Source organism: Talpa occidentalis, unplaced genomic scaffold, assembly GCF_014898055.3.
Source record: "Talpa occidentalis isolate TD23 unplaced genomic scaffold, MPIMG_talOcc4v2.1 talOcc4.8, whole genome shotgun sequence".
Classification (NCBI taxonomy): domain Eukaryota; kingdom Metazoa; phylum Chordata; class Mammalia; order Eulipotyphla; family Talpidae; genus Talpa; species Talpa occidentalis.
The window spans coordinates 46810175-46835263 of record NW_023605194.1 but is presented as its reverse complement, the minus strand read 5'-3'; the positions used below and the strand labels follow the sequence as shown (position 1 = coordinate 46835263).

General features: G+C 33.5%; 1 protein-coding gene across 2 annotated transcripts in view; it reads right to left on the bottom strand.

The window, feature by feature from the left end:
• The window catches only part of CTNNA3 (catenin alpha 3), a 1457807-nt gene that overhangs the window by 1054706 nt on the left and 378012 nt on the right, over window positions 1-25089 (bottom strand). For both annotated transcript variants that reach the window (XM_054690496.1, XM_054690495.1), the window contains exon 7: window positions 23826-24029. In XM_054690496.1, the coding sequence (XP_054546471.1) occupies window positions 23826-24029 (204 nt within the window). The remainder of the gene's footprint in view (window positions 1-23825; window positions 24030-25089) is intronic.

Here is a 25089-nt window from a genome sequence, read left to right as displayed (position 1 = left end):
ATCAGGCTGACATCAGACTTCTCCAAAGAAACACTACGGGCAAGGAGAGAGTGGAGGGACATAGTCAAGACTCCAAGAAAACAGATGCAACCAAGAAACTCTATCCCGCAAAGCTCTCCTTCCTCTTTGAAGAAAGAATATGGACCTTCCCAGACAAACAGAAACTCGGAATTTCATTGCAACTAAACCCCACTCCAAAAAATACTACAAGGAGTCCTAAAGCCAGAACCTCAGAGGGACGAATAACAATGAAAGAAGGCCAAAAAAAAAAAAAAAGTTATTAAAAAGAATAAATAAATAAAATCAAAGAAAGACAAACACAATGGCAAATACAGATGTTAACATATCAATATTAACTCTAAATGTAAATGGACTAAACTCTTCAATAAAAAGACAGGAGTGGCAGCCTGGATTAAGAAACAAAACCCAACCTTTTGCTGTCTCCAGGAACACATTTAGCTACAAAAGATAAAAATAGGCTCAAAGTTAAAGGATGGAAAACAATCCTACAAGCAAATGGACCAAAAAAGAAAGCAGGAACAGCTATACTTATATCAGATAAAACAGATTTCAAACTCAAAAAGATAAAAGAGACCCCAATGGTCACTACATTATGATCAAGGGGACAATACTTCAAGAAGAAATAACACTCATTAACATATACTCACCAAACGAAGGAGCACCAAAATATATCAGACAACTGTTGTCCTCTCTGAAACAGACATCAGAGAAAACACATACGTAGTGGGAGACTTCAACACACCACTATCACAATGGATAGATCAACAAGACAAAAAATAAGTAAAAGACCAAAGCTCTAAATAAGGACCTAGAGCAATTAGGCTTAACAGACATCTATAGAACACTAAACCCCAAAAAAACGGAGTACACATTTTCTCAAGCGCAACGGATCATTCTCCAGGATCGATCACATACTGGGGCACAAGACAAACATCAACAGATACACCAAGATTGAAATCATATCAACCATCTTTTCTGACCATGAAGGCATCAAACTAGAAATAAACCATAAAAAGAAGGCAAGGAACTTTCCTACCTCATGGAGATTAAAAACCACACTACTGGAAGACCATTGGACTAATGAGGAGATCAAAGAAGAAATTAAAAATTTTTTGAATTGAACGACAAGGAGGACACTAATATCCTAAATGTATGGGATGCAGCAAAAGCAGTAATAAGAGGAAAATATATAGCAATAGAAGCTCACATCAAGAAACAAGAAAGAACGCAAAGAAACAACCTCATCTCGAAGCTCAAAGATCTAGAAAAAAAAGAACAACAAAAAACCCCAAAACCAGTAGAAGAAAAGAAATAATAAAAACAAAGCAGCAGAAATAAATGAAATTGAAACTAAAAAAACAATCCAAAAGATCAATGAAACCAAGAGCTGGTTTTTTGAAAAATCAATAAAATAGACAAACCCTAGCCAGGCTCACAAAGGAAAAAAGGGAGAAAGCACAAATAAACAGGATCATCAATGAAAGAGGAGAAATCACAACGGACACAGCAGAAATCAAAAGAATAATCAGTAACTACTATGAACAGTTATATGGAAACAAGTTAACAATCTAGAGGAGATGGACAAATTCCTACAACTCTACAATCACCCAAAGCTAGATAAAGAAGAAATAGAACACCTAAACAGACCAATTACAATTAGCGAAATTGAAATGGTAATAAAAAACCTCCCCAAAAACAAAAGCCCAGGACCTGATGGATTTACAAATGAATTCTACCAAACATTCAGAGACGAATTAGTGCCTATCCTTCACAAACTCTTCCAAAAAATTGAGAAGGAAGGGACAATACCAAACACGTTTATGAAGCCAACATTACACTAATACCAAAACCGAACAAGGACAACACAAAAAAGGAAAACTACAGCCAATCTCCCTAATGAACACTGATGCAAAAATCCTCAATAAAATTTTAGCTATCAGAATCCAACAATGTATCCATAAGATAATTCACCACGACCAAGTTGGATTCATTCCAGGGCACAAGGATGTTTAACATCCGAAAATCAATCAACGTTATCCAACACATCAACAAAAAGAAATATAAAAACCATATGATAATATCAATAGATGCTGAGAAAGCTTTCGACAAAGTGCAACACCCATTCATGATAAAAGCCCTTGAAATTCTTGGGATACAAGGAACATACCTCAACATCATAAAGGCCATCTATGACAAGCCAACAGCCAGTATCATTCTCAATGGTGAAAAGCTGAAAGCAATTCCATTAAGATCTGGAACAAGACAAGGATGTCCACTCTCACCATTGCTTTTCAATATAATACTGGAAGTCCTAGCCAGGGCAATAAGACAAGAGAAAGACATCCAAGGAATCCAAATAGGAAAGAAGAAGTCAAACTATCACTATTTGCAGACGATATGATATTATACATAGAGAACCCCAAAAACTCCACAGAAAAGCTAATTCAACTCATCAATCAGTTCAGTAAAGTGGCAGGATACAAATCAACACGCAAAAGTCAGTAGCCTTCCTATACACAAACAATAAATCTGAAGAAGAAGAAATCAAAAAGACCATCCCTTTTGTTATTGAAACAAAAAAATCAAATATTTGGGAATAAATCTAACAAAAGAGGTAAAGGACCTATACAAAGAAAACTATAAAACACTGTTAAAAGAAATAGAAGAAGACACAAAGAAATGGAGAGACATCCCCTGCTCATGGATTGGAAGAATAAACATTATTAAAATGGCCATCCTACCAAAAGCAATATACAGATTCAATGCTATTCCAATCAAAATTTCAATGTCATTCTTCAAAGAAATAGAACAATTATTGATGAAATCATATGGAATCACCAAAAACCCCGAATAGCCAAAGCTCTCCTGAAAAAAAAAAGAAGGGAATGGAGGCATCAGACTCCCAGACTTCAAACTATACTACAAAGCCATAATCATCAAAACTGCATGGTATTGGAACAAGAACAGACATACAGAACAATGGAATCGAATAGAAAATCCAGAAATAACCCACAGATTTATGGTCAACTAATCTTTGACAAAGGAGCAAAGAATATGCATTGGAGCAAAGAAAGTTTGTTCAATAAATGGTGCTGGGAAAACTGGGTCGCTACATGCAAAAGAATGAAGCTTGACCACCACCTCACACCATACACAAAAATCAACTCAAAATGGATTAAAGAACTAGACATAAGACCTGAAACCATAAAATATATAGAAGGAAATATAGGCGAAACACTACGTGATTTGCACATCAAAGACATCTTTACAGACACATCACCAAAGCAGTGATAGTGAAGGCAAAGATAAACAGCTGGACTACATCAAATTAAAGAGCTTTTGCACAGCAAAAGAGACAATAACAAAAACAAAGAGAAACCCCACCAACTGGGAGAACATTTTTGCACCCAACACTAATGATAAAGGACTGATCACAAAAATCTGCAAAGAGCTGATGAGACTCAACAACAACAAAGAAAATAATCCAGTCAAAAAATGGGCAGAAGAGCTTAAAAGAAACTTCTCTGAAGAGGAAATGCAAATGGCCAACAGGCATATGAAAAATGTTCAACATCACTTGTCATCAGGGAAATGCAAATCAAAACTACCATGAGATACCATCTTACACCAGTGAGAATGGCACATATTAAAAAACTAGCAACAACAAATGTTGGCGAGGGTTGGAGAAAAAGGAACTCTTCTGCACTGTTGGTGGGAGTGCAAACTGGTCCAACCACTGTGGAAAGCTGTATGGAGATTTCTGGACCTACTAAACATAGAGCTTCCATATGATCCAGCAATTCCACTCCTAGGTATTTACCCAAAGGACACAGAAACATCAATTCCAAAGAACACCTGCACCCCTATGTTTATAGCAGCACTGTTTACAATAGCTAAGCTTTGGAAACAACCCAAATGCCCAAAAGTAGATGACTGGATCAAGAAGATGTGGTACATATATACCATGGAATATTACTCAGCATTCAAAAAAGATAAACACATGCAATTTGCAGCAACATGGATGGCGCTGGAAGGGATCATGCTCAGCGAAATAAGCCAAAAAGAAAAAGAAAAATACCGGATGGTCTCACTCATAGCAGGAATCTAGAAAACTTAAATAAGGGACCAGGAAAATGAATAACTATAAGAAAGTGAAAATCAAAATCAACAAAAAACTATGAACCAGAGACACTTTTAGGGGCGGGGGTGGGAGGGGAGGGATTGGGGTCAGAATGGGGGGGGCTGCAATTGTATGGGGAATATAACAATAAAATTTATTAAAAAAAAAAAAAAAAAAAAAACAGAAAACTAAAAAACTAATAAAACAGTTACATAAAAAAACTAATAAAACATTTACATAAAAAAACTACAAGTAGAACATGTTAACAATGAAACCAATAATTTTCTGAAAGATTTAAGTATAAAGAAGAATCCATACAGTATACAAGTGGTGGGGTCTAAAGAATGAATTGGCTTACATTCCATTATTTTTAAAAGGTAACTATTTTATAATGAAAAATGTAATATGCAGACATGGAATTCTTTAGATATCCATATAACTTCTAAAGAAGCCAGGAAGTCTCAGAATTCCCTAAAGCCTATATGCCCATAATAAATTTGGATTGCCATAGGGAAGTTTATTGAGTTGAAAAAATTAAAAATCAGGAACAGAAATGGTACCATAGCCTTGGAGCTTACCTACAATGTGACATATTCTTATGTTAACATTACCAAATGTATGGCATTTCCAAATGAATTTTTATGGGTAATTTAAAATATCATCCTATATGTAGCTCTTTTCTCTGAGCAAGGAGATTGAAGATTCCTGCTAAGTCTGCATCTACAAGAAGACCCCAGATGGGAAGGGCTCAACCCAAAATATTTTTTGATGGAACAAAAATCAACTTTAAGAGGGCTAAATATTTCATAGATAGTATTCACATTTTTAATCATTTTTTTTAATTTTATCAATTCTCATGTTGATCCTTTTGGATACTTAACAATGCTCAATGGTGTTTGTTGATTGAAAGGTCACTAAGAAGAACTTTTTCCAAAAAATTATGTAAGACTCATAAATGCAACATATAAATTAAGCTCTTACTTTTCAATATAAATAAACTGACATGTGCTCAAACAAATGGAAAAAATTGTCATATAATTAGGTGATATGACACATACTTTTTTTTTTTAACAATGAGGAGAAAGCATAGAAGTAAGAAGTCTATCTATGATGCAGCAAAATAAGAAAATTCCCACTGGAGAAAAACATGGCTTCAAGACACACATACACACAGAAATCCCTACATACAGTGCTTCCAGAATTTATAAGCTAACACTCTCATTCCAGTTACCCATCTTCCTAAAAGACAGACAACTTTAGAATGATGAAATATTATGTTTCCTAACTATCCAGCATCGTCCCTGAGGTCCTAAATGAATTAATTTGCTTCTCTAGTGTGGACCTAATCCAGCACTGCAAGGAAAATCTGTATCTCTGCCTTCAGTGTGAAACACAGGGCTTAGATATGATCATTTAGAAACTGGGTATAAATTGGAGCATGTGGAAGCACGATTTTCTCTTTACTAGAGAAAAGGGACTTGATATAAATCACTTTAGTTTCTCCAATTTCAATCCTAACTTGCCTGAAAATGCAGATTTTTCCTCACTGTAAATCATTCTCCATAAAAATATTTCTAATATCTGATAAGAAATACTATTTAGATAAGACACTAAATTTACTGATAACCATACCACGTTTCAAGATTTTCTCAACCAATGCACAGCATCCTCCTTTGACATGACAGTAAATACAAACCAAGGTCAAAATCTTCTGGGTAAAGTTTAAAGTGCTCCAACAATGAAGAAGCTTGTGGGTAATATGTAATAAAGCATACAATAATCATTATTCCCAAAAATGAAGCAAATTCTATCATAGCTGTAAGAACTAGATTTATGATACAGTTCACACTTTTAAGCTAAGTTTCCCATGTTTCCAACTAAACTTGGATCCTACAATTTTCAGCACATTGAAAAATGAAAAAACAATGCTTGAGGAGATTATTAAAAAAGGGTAAAAATCTCCTTTGATCCTACACTATGCCCATTGTTACTGAGCAGGTAATGCGAAAGACAAGGAAAGCAGGGCCTGACTTAAAATGTGCTTTTCAAAGTAAACATCCAACACAGAAATGCATACAATATTCCCACTTTACTCTTAGGTATTCAGGATGCTTACTTATTTTTCATATAAATATATCCTGAAAAGTTGTCATTTATCTATTACATGGTACTAGGAACAATCGCAGCTAAAAAATAGAACTTCTTCCTCAAACTGAGGGACTAAGGAAAAAATCTGAGCAGAAAGACAAAAAAGATGGTAATATAAATCTTTTAAATTAAGAACTTATCCATTGAAAGGAAAATGAATTGCTTGTAAAGATGGTAAACATCTTGTTCAATATCACAAAGTAATGTTGGACATTTTTTCTATGAAGATTAAATAAATAAAAGCACATGAAATGCCAGGCAGTGTCTGGCCCATGGTTAATGTGGAGAAAATGTAAATTGTGTGCCTGAACAAACTCCTTAACTTCATTTTTAGTGTATATTCTATCAATACACTCTGGTATTTTGATAAATTTTTTTTTAGTTTGAGAATTAGGAAAACAAGGCATTTTTCTTAGAGTTTTAATAAAGCATTGGCATTATTCACAGATTGTTTACATCAGAATATTTCATTTTACACTTAATATAAAATGGATTTGCTAAATAAAATTATCAAAATATTTTATCAAAAGGATGCGAAGTATAGAAAGATTATAAAATATTAGTTTTCTTAAGATCACTTATGCATTTGAAAAATAAAATGCAAAATTTTTCTATTACTTAATGTCAGGATTAAAAAGAATTTCTGAAAATTAAATCTTGAATGGCTAGCAATCTCTTTTTTCAATACTTATTTTATACATGTTTAAAAGTGTATTTGGAATTTCTATGGAATTTTCATCTGCAAACATCAAATACAAGACTCTTACACATTTACATTTAATTTGCCTGAAATAGAATGATTTTAATGTTACCAAGAAATTAACTGTATTCATAAAACAAGTACAAAGAAATTAGCTTATATGGAAAAGCTAATTCAATCAGAATGTGATTATTTTGACTATCTGCTTAAACATTATAACTAATTTATTTGAGGAACAAAATTTTCATCACCACTTGAATGCAACTGTTCCTCATCCAACAAAAGATCATGTTAGTAACTATTTTGAAGGTCCTCCAAAAAGGAATGAATTCAATAATTAAGCCATTGCAAATTTGAGGTTAAAAACTAGAAAGTAGAGGCAAGAAGATTCTCATCAGGGGTAAGATCATTAGCTGTCCTCAACAATTTCAACACTCTCTTTTAATGATGCTGCATAATGCAAAACTTGTGAGAGTTTACTATCTCAAAGCCAGTGATAAATAGGGTAATAAGACCAGGGACAGATTCCATTATGTCCATTAACTACACTATTAGGAAATGTAAAGAGGCCAACAACACATCATGTATATCAGATTTATCAACCTTATTTTGAGATATGGTATAAAGAGAATAAAGATTTACTTAAAATTCATTTCAATCTACTCCATTTCATGAATAGTTTCTATCATCCTACCTAAAATTCCAGTCCTAACACATTTTCAAAAAATAATTCCTTCAAACCTAAGGAATTTTCCTTTATGATGCACAGATGATTAACTCCCTGGATTGCCTTCGAAATGGAAATACTTGCTTTCAAGCTCCTCATAAAAAATCAAAATAACATTTTTCTAAACTGTTAAGACATGTTACTTATAGGACTTGCTTTCCCAACATTTTGACTGTTCAGACAGAGCAAGAACAAAGATCATCTTTTGGATGTCTCCCCCTGAAATAACTCAACAAGGAAAACCTGATAGTAGAGAGAATTTACAAATGTTCCTTTGCCTTTTTTGTTTAAATTTCATCTCTGAGTATACAGAACCATACAAGAATTATACCATCACATTTTTCATGACAGCCAAACTTTGATGAGCCAAGAAAAAATGTGGTAATGTGTTTTATTCCTTTATTATCAGAAATCAAGGGAACAAGTTACTGCCAATAGCATGTCACCGAGTAAAAAAAGAAATTTTATTTTTTTAAGATTTATTTATTATACAAGCACTGTATAAAAAAAAATTATTTATTTATTTATACAAGCACAGTCAGAAGCACTGGAGGGTGAGAGAATTCACCAGAGCCAGAGCGGGGAACAGAACAGGCAGAATGACAAAATACACTGCTGAGGGAAGCAGTGGGCGCGGCAGGAGAGGTCTGCGCCGTCATGTGGGACCCTGGCCGGTGGCCAGGGATCTAACCGGTGCTGTAGAGGCTGCGGGTAGCTTCGCAGACCAGCTCAACCGCTGCACCACCGGGGAGGCCCACATGGAAGATTTTAAAAGTAAACAGCTTAAGTATACTACTAACAAAAAATACTTTTATTCAGATGTTCAATAATAAAACAAACTTCATCATCCTCACATATCCTTTAATTCATCATTTAAAGTTGTCCTTCCCTTTTCATTCTAGATAGTAGTTTAAATTCTCCCTCAGAGACTTGTATAAAAGCTTGATGCTCTTCCTCAAGGTCTCTGAAAATCACTACAGGTTTATATGCTTGGGCACGTGTTTCTACTAAAGTAGTTCGGTGTACGGCATTATCACAGTAATCTGCAGAACAGGACCCATATTTAGAAAGCAACTCCATTGCAGAATTTATAAAAATAAAACTTGGTATTTAGTAAACTTCACTGAAAGTTTGGGCAAGTAATTTACATCACAGAATGCAGAATTTAAGATCATTCATTGAATATTCTTGTCCTTAAAAATCTTTTCAGTGATTCCACCAAGCCATCCCCTTCCTTTTCCTCCCTTCTCTACTCTCTCCTAAACCACAAAGTTGTTCAGCTTTCTCTTTTGTGCTGTATCTTCTCCTCATGGATACCCTCTAATTGAAATCAGTCACCCATGGCATTAATTTATCAAGATATTTTAACAAAAACAATTCCTTCTGGTCCTCCCCAGTGGCGCAGCAGTTGAGCGCTGGGTTGAGAAGCTGCCCACAGCCTCTGCAGCGCCGGTTCGATCCCTGGCCGCCGGGTGAGGGTCCCACTTGGCACGGCAGACCTCTCCTGCCGCCTGCTGCTACCCTCAGCAGTGTACTTCATCAGTTTGCCTAGTCTGCTCCCCGCTCTGGTTTTGATGAATTCTCTCACCCTCCCGTGCTTCTGACTGTACCCAGTGCTTGTATAAATAAATAAATCTTAAAAAAAAAATTCCTCCTCCAAGATAAAGTTCAAAGCCTCTAATATTTTTCATTTATCACTATGGTGTATCCTTTAGCTTAGATCCACATTTTAAGAGTTTATAGTCTGAATTAGTATTTGTGATTATTTTTTCTCTAGGTTAATGTTTTTAATGAACCCAATTATATGAAACACAAGATAGAACACATAGAACACAGAACTCTACCATGACTAAAGGTTATGCTGCTGTTTAAAGAGGAGGAAAGAGGTAGACCTGGAAACTTTTCTTTTGGCCTCATCATCTACATCACTTACTAATGTCTCCCAGACACATCTCTCTGGACTGCAAATAGTCTCAAATTTTGAAAAATAATGAATTACATCTATAACGAAAATTTCAGATTTGGTAATTTAATACATTTAGGAAATATGAGAAAAAATGAGTCAAAATTGATCTGTATATTATGAGCCAGTTACATTAAAAAAGGATAATACCTTTTCTAGAAATAAATGACCCTGTAAATAAAGCCTGCTATTATTGTTAAAAGAAAGAATTTATGGAAAGTAAATATTACTCTTAGAAAGTAAATATTACTCTTACTTATTACATATGCAGGTTCCATTCATAATGCAGTTTGATGAGATGAACATAAAGATGATGATTTAAGAAATAATAGATATAGCTGGTCTTTGAACAATATGGGTGTGACTCCCCAGAAAGTTGAAAGTCTGTTTTGACTCATCATATCAAAATCTGTTTTGACTTATCAAATATGTAACTACTGAGTCTCATGTTAAATGGAAATCTTACCATAACATAATCAATCAACATGTCACCTGTATGTTCTATGTATCACATACTGTATTCTTGTAATAAAAAAATAAGCTAGAGAAAGTAAAATGTACTTATGTACATTTATATACTTAATGTACTTACATATTTATTGTTACCTTAAGATTATGTCATCTGTTTACAAGAAAATTTGCAGTTAAATTGGGTTCATGCAGTTCAGACCTATGTTATTCCTCTAAATTCACTTATCATAAAACTTAAGCATTGTCACATGAATAACTGATGTTCGTAATCATCTATTTCCCACTCTAATTACTCATATTTTTATTAAATCTGTTATATAAGCTGAATTTCAACATTTAAGTTTAAAGAGGCAACTTAAAATTATATAATAACTATTATATTTTATCCCTTGCCAAAAGGGATTGTTATCTTCTGCCATCTTTCAGTAAACATTACATATAGCTTATGGTTTATCTTTCCAGAAGGGTTAAGTTTTATGTAAACTTAAAGCAACTAACTTATAAAAGGAAGAGAAAGGAACTAACATAACATGCCTCCATGAGCAAGATTTTATTATCAGCAGTTTTCATTCTCGCTAGACAAAAAGAATTATCAGGGATCTTTTTTAAAACATTCCAGTGCAGAAGTGCTGCCTCCTGAGATTCTGATTTCATTGGTCAGAGGTGAGGCCTATGCTTGACAATTTTTTAAGACTCTCCCGGTGATCATAAAGTGCAGCTAGGTTTGAAAATAAGTTTTACATACTTTATCTCATGTCATCATCAAAACAATCTAACCAGATAATTTTATTATCCCTTTGTTTAAGGTAAGAAAATTGAATTTCAGAAAGGTTGAGAAATTGGCCTCAGGGAATAAAGTAAGTAAATATTAGAGTTGGAATTTAAGCCCAAGTTTCTCGGACTGTAATGATCTTCCTAACTCCCACTTTGTCAAATAAACAGCACCAGAATTATTAATTTGAATTGGCTACCTTTATCTTATTTCACACCTGGCTTTAAAAGCTGGTAGAATAAAGTATCTTTTACCTTTTACTTGCTAGCAAGACACCATTTTCATTATTGAATTAGTTAATTTGCTACAAAAAAAATAAAAGTTGCTTCTTATTTTGTGCCACTGTGCTTTCTAACTTGCAAAATTTTCCTGGTTGTTTTTCATTCATAGGTACACTATGTTTAAAATATTTGGATTTTAGAGTTGTCTAACCAAAATAAGAAAAAAAATGCAATGTAAAAGTATTGGATTAACGTATAGATTATACATGCTAACCACTTTATCAACTTTCTCAGAGAAATGTAAATTTGAATAAAATGATCTGTTAAATAGCAACCAAGCAAATTTCTTAATAAAAACTCTGTCTTTTAAATACTTCCAATGTATAAGTATGTAAAAATATAACTACACAACAATATTTTGCTTAAGCTTTAAACAAGTCTATACACTTTGTAAGTTATTTATGAATATTTTATTTTATAAAATACAATTTTATAAGCATGTTTTCAACTAGCTAGCTGAATATATATCATACATTCCATTGCTTTACATCTTAAAATATATTAACAATGGATTTTTTTAACAGTCATACCAAAAGTGGTATTATCAGTTCCCTAAGGGCAACACATTTCACTAAACTAGAATTCATATTTCAGACAAGAGATGAATAGCATCTCACAATTCAACCTCAGTAGAAGTCATTAAGTCAGGCACAGGCACATATGTAAGGGCTGTATTTCTCACTGGATTACAAATCCAATAAAAGCTTTGCCTTTGAGTTACTAGCATTACAAAGATTAAATCAAGGTATTGTGAGGAAAAGGAAAAATCCTCGGATATTTGGTTATTCTAGAATATAACACTCATGAATTTATTAGCTCAAATGAACAAACATAACAGTCCTGCTTTTTCATTTTACACAGTACCTAATACTCCACCTTTCATTCTTGGTCTCCTTATTCCTGAAATCACAGCATTTATCTTACTATTCCAGATTGTTAGTGAGGGCTGCAAGGACTACCGTGGTGATCCCTGTATCTTGCCTCATCCCATAATTTGATTTCCTTTAATATCAGCACAGAAGTAACTCTGGTTTTCTATCAATCTTTGTAGGCCCTGAGCTCTTTCCCACTGCAGGGTGCCTGCATATATAATTATGTTTTTCTGGAATCTGTTATCTCACCTACACTTTACCTTTCACCTGGCTAACACTTATCTTTCAGGTCTTTAACATCAAAAAGACTTCCAGGGCCTCACCAGTGGTGGCACAGCAGTTGAGCACTGGGCTGCGAAGCTGCCCACAGCCTCTGCATCGCCAGTTCAATGCCCGGCCACCAGCAAGAGTCCCACATGGTACACAGACCTCTCCTGCTGTGCCCGCTGCTCCCCTCAGCAGTGCACTTCATCGGTCTGCCTATTCTGCTCCCCGCTCTGGCTCTGGTGAATTCTCTCACCCTTCCATGCTTCTGACTGTACCCAGTGCTTGTATAAATAAATTAATTAAAATAAAAGGACTTCCATATCATCTCTCCTCAAGTTCAAAGTTGGTCTTCTTTCTTAAGCATCCTATACATTTCTTTCATATCTACCCCAATTTGTAACTGTTTGTTCATTTGGGACTCTATTATTCTTTTTCTATGACACCACTAAACTAAGTTAGTTTCCCAACTACAAGAAACATATGTTGCTACTAATTTTGTCCTTATATTTATCATCTTTGGCAATTCCAGATACATAACAAATGCTCAATAAATATTTATTGAATAAGAATGAGTGGGCATTAGAGTCAACTACACAGAGATTGTCAATTCTTTCACTTCTAAACTAGGAAGTATAATAGTAGTTATAGTATTGTGAGTACATGATAATAAGTAAATTATCTAGCACAGAGCATCAAATAAATGTTAGTTATAATATCAGGACACAGGTGATGATTCATTCATGCTTTATACACATATGTACATCTAGATAGATATGTGTACATATAAATATCTATTACAGTAACATATTTAATATAATTATGTGAAAGATATAAATATGAGTAGTTTAGGGCCTCCCCGGTGGGGCAGCGGTTGAGCACTGGGTTGAGAAGCTGCCCGCAGCCTCTGCAGCACTGGTTCGATCCCCGGCCGCAAGGCGAGGGTCCCACATGGGGCGCAGACCTCTCCTGCCGCCCGCTGTTCCCCTCAGCAGTGTACTTCATCAGTCTGCCTGTTCTGCTCTCCGCTCTGGCTCTGGTGAATTCTCTCACCCTCCTTTGCTTCTGACTATCCCCAGTGCTTATATAAATAAATAAATAAAATCTTTAAAAATAAATAAATGAGTAGCTTTTTGTCTTCTTTTAGTAACCAAATAATCCCATAGTATAGATTGGGATAAATTCCTGTATCAAATATTGACTTCTATTTCTCTTACCAATATATTTTTTTATTTTTTTAAAGATTCATTTATTTATGTTTATAAGAGCTGGGGTACAGGCCACAGGTGAGAGGGAGGGGGGTTGAGATGATTAACCAGAGACAGAATGGGGAGCAGAACATGCAGATTGACTGAAATACACTGCTGAGGGAAACAGCAGGCCAGACAGGAAAGGTTTGCTTCCCCACGTGGGTCACCTCCCTGGCCGGGGATCGAACTCGTGCTGCAGTGGCTACAGAAAGCTTCATAGTGCTGTGCCTAACCCCTTGCACCACCAAGGAGGCCCTTACCAATATATTTTTTTAATTTCTTATTACAAAGAAGAATTTGTAAACTTTAGCATTCTTATGTAAGTTATCATAGCATCTCCACATACAATACACTATTATCAATCTTCTTGACTCAACTCAGTTTTTTATTATCACTATTGTTGTGAGAATGTAAAATTGCATTTCAGTAACAAAAGAAAATTCCTGTTAAAAGGCAAGCTGTGTTTGTCTATGCATAAGAAAAGAATATGTTAGAAAAATGAAAAAAAAAATAGAGGATACAGAGTATCAAAGACATGAAATGAGTTTTAGTCCTCAGTGAAACAGGATTGTGAGAGCATCTTTAGAAAGAAAAACTCTGGTCACAAATTAATAAAGACATAAATATTCCTAACAAAAATATTAAATGAATTTTGATAAAATTATTATACAACATGACAAAGTAAGGTTTATTCAGAATGCAACACTTGTTTTTTATTTTAAAATCAACTGATGCAATACATCATATTAGCAGACCAGAGAAGAAAAGGCATATGATCATGTCAAATGAAGTGGAAAAGGAATATTTCTGACAAAATTCAATACCTACTCATGACCTTTAAAATCGCTTAGAATTGCAGGAATAAAGAAATAATTTCTATGCATTAAATTTTAAAAATCAAAAAAACTTATAACATCATACTTAATACTAAAAGACTGAATGCTTCCTCCTAAGGTCAGCAATAAGACTATACTTATTCAACATAATGGTAGAAGTTCCAACCAGTGCAATAAGGCATGACAAATAAAAGGCATGCAGCTTTAAAAGGAAAGCATTAAACTGCCCCAGCCTCTACATGATGAAATATCTGTTTAAAATTCTAAAGAATGCACAAAAAAATAAACTTTAATAATTTAATTCAACAAAGCTACAGGATATAAAAACAAAGATCAATCCATTTTTATATATTGACAATGAACATGTGAAAATTGAAATTTAAAATATAATACTAATACTATTCATCACACCTGAAAAAATTTAAGTAGATATAAATCTAACAAAATATATACAGATAGGACTAGGATGCTAAAAATTATAAAATGCTGATGAAGAAATCAAAGATGATCATAATAAAGAGAAACATACAGTGTTCATGAATTAGAAGACTCCATATATTGGCAGGGTATTAATTTAACATAATTCTTATCAAAATGCCAGCAAGATTCTTAATAGATATACATAATATTATTCTAAAATTTATATGGAAAGACAGAGGAGCTTAAATAACTAAACTACTTTGAAATAGGATAAAGTAATAACAATAGCTATAAACAAATTCAAGACTTAGTATAGAACTACAAAAATCAATATAGTACTGACCAAGGGATAAGCAAATAGTTCAGTGGCATAGAATTAAGAACCCAGAAACAGCCCAAATTGATGGGTTTTTATCAACAGAACTTCTACTGCAAGAGAAATGACAAAATAAAAGCAATTCTTGAATAACATTGTTTTATTCAACCTCAGCTGGGATTTCCTTTTCTCATCAACATTATAATAAAATGACAGTGAAGAAAATGATGTCATTTGAAGACCTACACAACAAACTGATGTTTGACAAATATGCATATGTAATTCAGAGGAGGAAGGATATCCATTTGAAGAAACTGACATGAAGTAGATCATAATATAAAATATAAATTTAAAATGTAAAATTCTAACACTTTTAAGGAAAGTCTTTGGGGCTTAGCACTTGAAAGTGATTAGACACAAAAATTATAATATATGAAAGAAAAAATTGACAAAATTGATTTATCAGCTATAGACTGCAAAAAATATTTGTAAGCCCCATCATGAAAAAGCTCTCATATCAAGAATATGTAAAGAATTCTCAATAATTAAGAGTGAAATACAAACAATTCAATTACAAAACTGACTAAAAACATGATAAACCATTTCACTGAAGAGTGGCAAAGAAAGACATGAAAAGATGTTTGTGTCGCTGGACATTAGGAAATCACTAAGAACACAACGAGCAATGACTATGTACTATTAAGACAGCTAAAATACAAAATAGTCAAAATACCCAATGCTGATCAGAGGGTGAATAGCTATGCCATTTGTTGGTGGTAACACAAAATAGTACAGTTACTCTAGAAAATAATTTTGCGGTTCTTAAAAGCTGAACATTCACACGACCTAGAAATTGCACTTCTGGCATTTACCTCAGAAAAATGAAAACTATGGCTACACAAAGTCATACAAACTGTTCATAGAAGTTTTATTTGTAATAGTCTAAAACTGAAAACAAGAAAAATGTCCTAAAGCAGATGAATGATTAAATAAACTGGTATACCCAAACCATGGAATACTACTATTCAAGATTTTAAAAAAGAATAAATTATCGATACATACAACTTGGATAAATTTCACAAACATTATGCTATATGAAGAAGGCCAGTCTCAAGCTATCACATACTGCATTATTCTACTTATAAAACATTTGGTAAAAGTTATAGAAATGAAAACAGATTCATGTAAGTCAGGGAGCAGGGATAGAGGACTTAAATTGGAAGAAGAGGTTGGGTGGAGTAAATGTAACTATAATGTGATAGCATAAATGAGTTATTTGTAGTGATGGAATATTTCTTTATATTTATTGTGATGGTGGTTAAATAAATTTATACATATGATAGAACTATACTTATATGACAATATGTCAACTTCTTTTCTATAACATACTGTAATTACATAAGCTGCAAGTAATGTGGAAACTGAGCAAAGGGTAAACAGAACTACCCTCTACTATCTTTGAAACTTACTATTAATCAATTATTATTTCCAAATGAAAGGAATTTTTTTTTCAAATCTTAGTTTCCAGTCTTTGAGACACATTCCTGGATACTATAATAACCCAACAGAGAAGATGGAGATACTTTCCCATATAGTAAGAACAACTACATACTAAAGTAGTCACCAAATACATTTGGTTAGTTCTAATTTACAATCTTCTAGGCTTTATAAAAAGCTTCTAGATTTTATATAAAAATCAGAAACTAGAAAAAAATGAGCAGTCAATAACTTCTAAAGAAGTTGCAAAACTAGGAAGAGCTTCTGGTCTTACAAAAGATAACATGATTATCATAAATATCCTATCTCTGCTATGTACCAAACAAAAGACCTATTTTTCTCTCCCCAGTTGTAAGCCAACTGTATGCTACAGTACTGCCAACTGTGGGATTTTTGCATATTTCTTTTTCCGAGTCTCAGTTACTGCACTTAAAATTGCCAAGAAGGAAGGGAGATTTAGCAACCAGAGCCTGAATGAACATTTTCTTGTGACTGTTTTGCAGCATAAATTATATAATCACTCAGTATTCAATGACTCTGATTCAATACCACTGAAGAGAGCAGGTGATCATCAGGCACATTTTGGGAATATCAATTATGGATCACCTGAAAAAGTTTCAAAGTCATTTCTTAAATGTAATTATAGATATCATTATAGCGCAAATGCACCTAGACACAAATAAATCTTGCTAAAATGGAATTCTGCAAAATGACCCCTTACTTTGGTTTTTTGTTTTGTTTTCACATTGGACACTCAAATCTTGACACTTATAATTTGATAATGTGACAGACCCATCTCCATAAAAGGGGAAGGAGCACTGAATAGGTGAAATGTTTTACACACTCATTTACACACACTAGACTTCATGAATAGGGGCAGCTGAGACAGAGTGAGATGAATACATAAATAGATGGGGTCTTTAAGGAGACATATGGGGGAGAGACATGTAGAAGTACTTGGAAGAGATGTAGGGGGTGCAAAATGAGAGATATTGTTGTACCCATTTTTTGGAAAAAATAATCTACCACATACAGAAAGTCTTGTTTTTCTCCAATATCCTATACAAAATACTTATTTTGGTGCTTAACACCATAAATGACAACATAAGTCTTTAGTAATTGGTCTCCCTGACCTAAGTATTTTCTGTGTCTTTTTTCCATATTAGGGCTAATTTTTTAACAATATCATTATTGAAGATGTAGAAGCATATAAGTCATTAAGCATCAAAAACTTGGTGGTGAAGAAGGTATTTTTTATATTGAATTGGGCCGTCCAACACAGCATTCACTAGCCACATGTGGCTACCGAACAATTGAAATGTGACTAGTCACCAACTACCATAAATATAAAATATACTAGATATCAAGGATTTAGTTCTAAAAAATATACCTCAATGATAATGTTTATATTGACTTTATGTTGAAATGACCGCATTTTACATATGCTAAATTATAAAACTTACTCATCAAATACTTTCACCTGTTCCTTTTACTGAATTTGTCTACCAAAATAGTTTAACTATATGTGTGGTTGACACAGCATTCCAGTTTGCATAATATTTCCATTGGAAAGTGCTGGCTCAATAAATTCACTAAATCATATTTTCCTTTGTATAGTACAGGAACTGCTCTGAACTGCCAAGAGTTCCCTCATCCTACATTATCTACATGCAGATAATGACTCAAAGTTGCAGAGAAACAAAAATGCTAGCCAGCCTCACTTTGTCACAACTCTAAAAGGCCATATGAGCCTGAGAGCTCCCTGAAGAATGGATGAGACTTCTATCTCAAGACAGCTTCTCCCTCTGCGCAATTCTGCCTTCCTTGTCTCCTTATACAATTATATCTCAAGAGAATACTCCATTACAACTTCTCCATGCTAATCTTTATCTCAGAATTGACTCCCAGGGACTAAGAAAACAATCCTTCTCCTTATTCTAGCACCAGCTCCTACATAAAAACTATGCTAGGCTCAAGATTCTTGTTTTTCCCATGTTAGACTAATACTTTATGCAAGGACTTTTGTTTTCTGGCTTTTTTTCCTGCAATTTCTAGCTTTTACAATGCTTTTCTTTTCATATAGGAAAGAACTTTGAGTGAAGTGTAATACTTAAAAAAAAATAGCATATTCCAAGAATTATTCGAGCAATGCAGAAATGCTGGGGAACAAAGGAACCCATTTTTTGGAAAACAATCAGATGAAACAATTCACAAAGTCAGTAACTGACCAAATATTAGAAATCTTGGCTGTCTTTGCTGGCAGGTAAAATATGAAGACAAAAGACTCTCAGTCTTCTACTTTTAAGAAAGATGGGAACATTAGAGCACAAAGAAGAGCTCCAGGAGAAGAATCCATTCCCTCAACAGAGAACTTGCGATGTCACTTTGTCTCCAAACAAACCCCTCCTAAGTACTAAAGTAGACATTTTATGCCATATTTAATAACTCCAAGTTTAGCTTGTCCAGAAAGATTCACAGTTATTATTCAGCAGTCATTCAAGTAACTTACAAACCTTTAGAAGAGGAATTACACTAAATTCCAAAGAAGCTCAGAAAAATAATAGCTGAACCAACAAAGCTATCTTCCTTATGTCCAAAATAATTCATAGGTTTAAACAGCTGCCCAGTGTCTGGTTGTTACATTAGGCACAGAAAAGAGTCAAAGGAAACAAAACTTATTTTTGCCCATTTTACAAGACCCTGTCTTTTATATTTCCTTCGAGTTCCTGATTTTTGTAGTCTCGGTTCCTGTATTCCTATTTTAATATCTATTTCCATTCTCCATTATTTTGACAATTCCTTTATATATCCCTGGATTTTGATTTCACATTCTAATCTGAGTTTGGTTCATCTTTCTAATTTTGGTGTATCTACTATTGTACAAATATTTATAGACACTATTTACTTTTCTTCTGCTATCTGAGGTTGTGATATAACTGAAGTTATATATAAACTGAAAAACATGGTCTCCAATATAATCAGACACTCAAAAAACAGCCACCACTGAGGTATAATGGACAAGTTTAAAATATAAAAAAGGAAAGCACCTAATAATGTATGAACAAATTCAGTAATGAACAAATTCTAATATGAAGTTTATGCAAATAAATAAAAAGGAAATAGATTTGAAAGCTGTCTTGACATTTATAGATTTTAATTCTAACCAGTCTCTAATATTTGGAGTCACTGCATATATATCATCCTAACTGCTTCACCTTATGATCATGAGAAAAAGGAGAAATTAATCAAGGTTAAAATAACTTCCAAAATAGATAAATTTTAAGGGAACAAGTAGAGACTGCATGTGGAAGAAAAAAAATCCATAAAATCTCTTTGTTGGCTTTATTGAATCTTTCTAATTCCCCAAGACACGGAATGTATTAAACCAGGCATAGAAATGAAATAGATCTCTGAGTAACAAAAGGCAGTCCATTTGATTATTTACTTACTCAAATACATAAGGAGAACCAACAAATGCACTTTCAGATAGGACACCAAGAGAAGAAATTATTGGGCAAGTGAGAACTCTAGAAATGCAAATTGATCCTGCAAGCTGCCCAGGTCAGATTAATTTTTATTCTAGCAGTGCCACCTCTCATTCAACTCTCTATGTATCCTCCTATAGTAAAGCACCAACCTGAGCCTTAACTTCGTCAGTAATTTTATGTCACCTTAAGATCCTATCCAGCAACATAACCAAATTTAATATCACCAACATAATTACAACCCACCAGCAGAAAATATTCATGTCTGCTGATTCTTAGAACTAAAGCATAATCCCACCCACCACCTCTAGCTCATTGTCACCCATTGTCAAAAGACCAACATCTAAAACAACTGATTTCCCTCTAAAACCCTTTATTATTCTTCAGAGGGTTTCCTTGTCCTGGCCCATTCACATGAAGAATTTCTTAATCATGTTGATGATCAAAAAATATGAATTAGACCCAACCAATCCTGGAGGTATAACAAAATCAGCAGAAACATCTTAGAAAAATAGACTTCTAAGCTGTGAAAAACTTAGAATGTTCTCTGGGATATATATTATTTGATGATTAAAAATCTGGTTTTGGAAAATGGTCAGATGTGGATTCAAGCACAAAGACTATAATGAGAGAATTTTGTTTCTGAATAATTACATTGATTCTTAGAAGAAACCTATACTTTGGAAAATGAGACCTTTTATAATAGGCAGCCTATCATATAAATTTAGTACATGCTTCATTTCATTTAATGTCAAGGAAGCTTTTTCTTTATTATGTGGTATATATTATGCAATAATATCATTCACTCTTTCATTCAAAAATATAATTCAGCTTTTAGTAAGTGCTAAGCATTGTGCCTGGGGCTTGGGATAGAAGAGTAAATAAAACAGATGCATGATCTGCCTTCCTAGTGCTTAAAGTGAGTAAAGGATACTACCTATAATGTATTCAAAATGTAAGGGTTAATGATGATCCCATAGAAGTGACTAGAGAGGAGCGGTATTAGTACATGACTTAGGCATCCCAGAGATGCCCATACCCTAATGCCCATACCCTAATTTCAAGAAGCTAAGAATATGGTGACTTTCAGAACTAGAGGAACATTGCAGATATAATTAGTAGGTTAAGGGCCTTGATCCAGAATAATTATACTGCATAATCAGGAGGATAAGCTGCAGGACATAGGAAATATATACATACTTTCAGTGCCTTCCTTATATTTGATGTAGTTAATTTTTGGACACCTCCCTCCTCCATATAAAAAAATTACTGATCAGTAATAATCAGAAATTATTTTTCTGATTTGTTCTTTAACTTCAGAACAATTAATAGATTTCAAATATATAGTTAAAGTTATTGATTCAATTCAATAAAATATGACATGTGTGAACCCTGCAGATATAAAATTTGCACTAATCTAATAAAAATATCACCTCTGACAAGTTATACTGCTTCATTGTTCTAATTTTTTTAATGTTAATGTAAATAAGACTAGTTTATCACAAAAAATAACAGAATGGAAGTAATTTCATTTCTAGTTCTTTGTCTTTGCAATCACTGTGTCATCATTGTTTATTTTTAATCTGCTGCTTTAAAGCATGAAGAGCATAATTTTTTATTAAACTGTAATCATAAATATGTTCATTTGAGTCACTTATGCATATTATTAAAACTCAACAGTAACCACAGTAATTGTTTAAAACTTAAACAAAAAATCTTGTGAAAAACATTTTATCATTGATGTTTAGAGTTGCTAGTGCATAGCGATAGTAAAAAGCAGAATGAATTTTACTTGTTTTATTACTATTTACAAATTTCTGGAAACAACATACCTTCTTGCTGATTTCACCCAGGATAGAATGCTCCCCTCACATCATCATTGGTATGCATAATTTTTAGCCCAAAGGTGGCGAATGACACTTCACCCTAATTCACACACAGTTCATGCTTACTAAATACAGGACCAATTTCAAGGTCCTGTGACCAAACACAGGGCACCATCTCCAGAATAGATCCCCATGCTTGAGTTTTATGCTCTGCTACTACATTCCTGATATTATTCACAATTTTATCTTTGAACTTGTATAAGTAAGTGAAATTCAATGGAGCAATGAAGCATAAGCACTGGACTCTACTCACAGGCTGTTCTGCCTTTCAGAGCCTTCCAGGGACAGATCCCAGCCACCCACCTCCCCTACCCAGTGATTGTGCCTCCTTCCACTCCCAGTGGGAACCTATGCAGAAGGCAGGGTAGGTTGGGTTCATGGAAAAGTCCACAGCACCTGTGAGGGTCTGCATGTTCCTAGAAGTAATCCAAATGCCCTAGCAAAACAGTAGATAACCAAGTCTTTCACTGATCAACCAAGACCATAAACAAAGGAAAATGCTTCCTGCCCTATCACTACCTCACATTTTGTATGAGGCTTGGATTTTCATTTTGCACTGGACTCTACAAGTATGAAGCCTTCCCTGACTATGGATGTGGTATGTGTGTGCATCTGCTTGTGTTTACATCTAAAATAAAAACTTCATATTTGATAAAGTAAATTCATCTGACAATTTATAATTTAAAAAGTAAACTTACATGGAGCTTTAGATTGTTTTTACCTACAAAAGTGAGAATAATAATTTTGAGTTTATAAATCAGGAAGAAACACTTAAAATCTGCTCCACACTTTAATTTCTTGACAGCCAAGAGATTTTGGTCAGTTCCCAAAGTCATCAAAGAGTAATAGTTTGAAGATACATCAAATGTGTTAAATGGTCTTCAAAACTCACTCATTTCTGCACATTTCAATTATTCATATAACTTATGTATACTGAAAAATCTAAGTCTTCAATTTCATATCATAATGTCACATGCTTGTAACTACTAATTTTCAAAACATACTTTCATAATTCTTGTATTTCACTAATAATAAGGTAGATGAATACAATAATCCTATTATTAATCATTTATTTTGCTCTGCTCTGTTATTTAAGGGACTTCATGATCAGCATACAATTGAAAATGTCTTCAGACCTTTTTCTTAATTTTAAAAATGGCATAAAATTTAAAGGTAAAGAGTGTCACAGATATATCATGTAAGATATATAAGAAATAAATATATCATATACAAACACATATGAAATAACAGCAAAAGGACCTTGAAACAATTATTTTTTTCATTTTATCTAATTTATAATATCCTTGAGAGTTAAAACCACAAGAAAATCTATGACATTATGCCAAATTTGAAAAACGTTAAGAACTATCCAAATTAATACACCTTCAATAAATGGCACCCATCCCTACAGCATTGACTTTACCCAACAATATCTAAATTATAACTTTGTTACCAACTTAATCTTAAGCAACCTGCCCTTTCTTCATCTTATGTTTCATTCCTTAAATAAAATGCAACTCTAGTTTCCTTTCTCCAGTCCTGGAGAAATATCCCTTCTCCAATTAACATCTATTACAGCCTCAAACAAAGCAACCACATGCAAACAACTCTCTGATTGGATTCTGTCCTTTGAAGCTTCTATCTCAATACTGTACCCAGTGAGCAACCCAAGCATAAAGCCAATCAATGTAAAATCATGTACTTATTACTTATTTGTAATTTGTGATTTATCATATTTTACACACAAAAGCAATCACTGCATACAACCAATATATCGGAAGAAACCAGTCACTTACATTGCTCATGTACTCTGATAGAAGGTCCTGGAGAGCCTGACGAATAGCATTGCACTCTGCAATAATCCTCTCCCGGTGGAAATCCCTTGTGCATGAAGAATCAGCCAACAGAGCAGCCCCACTGATAATGGCTTCAAGACGTTTCTCTAATGATGGTCTTATTTCCTCCTCAGTAACTGTGAGTGGATCCAAGACAATTAAATTCTAAAGGATGAACAAATTTCAATGGTTAGAATTCTACAGGATTGATTTTTCACAAAAATAAATATTTTATTTTCACATTTACAATTAAGATGTTATCATAAAGAAAACAGCATTTTTACTGCCTTTGCTGGTTCACACATAAATCTACACAGCAATCACTATTCAGGTGAGTGGTAAAAACACAGAAAAGTGTATGAATGTTGTAAATATACATTTTATATAAGCATGTATAGTAATAGATATGTGTGTATATATAATCTTGTATTTATCATTGTAACATATGATAATAATTGGGGGCTCATAAGTAGCCACTTCAAAAACTTTTAAAAGTTACAACTCTAGGACCAACCTAAAACAAGATAATAGAGAATTAATTTTAAAATAATTAGGAAAAAAAGGTGTGTTATGTTTATATATTATATAATGTAAAATATGAACTAGAAGTAGATTTTTACTATGTCAGTCTTTGGTTCGCTAATTTAGTACAAACTTTCCACTCCAGTGTTTCATAACAACAATTAAAACCTTTTTGAAAATGTCTCTCCAATGTGACATCATTAAGTAAAGACACTAAGAATAACAGAATTACTCTGATTACTCAAATGCAATTAGAAGATGTGATAGAAACAGCTAGCTTGTCTCCAGCATTATCATGATAGAAAACTCGATTCAATTTTAAATATGTTCAAATATAAGTACTGTAAGAAAAAATTGTACTCTTAGGTGTTCTGACTGTGCTATCATGTCAGAAAAGAGTCTATAATAGTAGAATTAAGTTCACATATCAACTCTTGTTCCAGAGGGCTATTCCTCAAAATATTGTCATCTTTGGAATTTTACATACCTAACCTTTAAACTGCCTCAGATTCTTAAAACTCATCTGAATTTAAACCACCATCTATTCATTTCTGACAACTTATACCCACATGTAGGTTTCATGATTCTGTCAAAAACTATGTCCTATAAGAGTTTTCACTAACCTTGTTATCATATTAATTAAAAGATGAGTTATTTTAAATAGTTTTAATATTCTATGAGATACCACTGGATTTATTCAAAA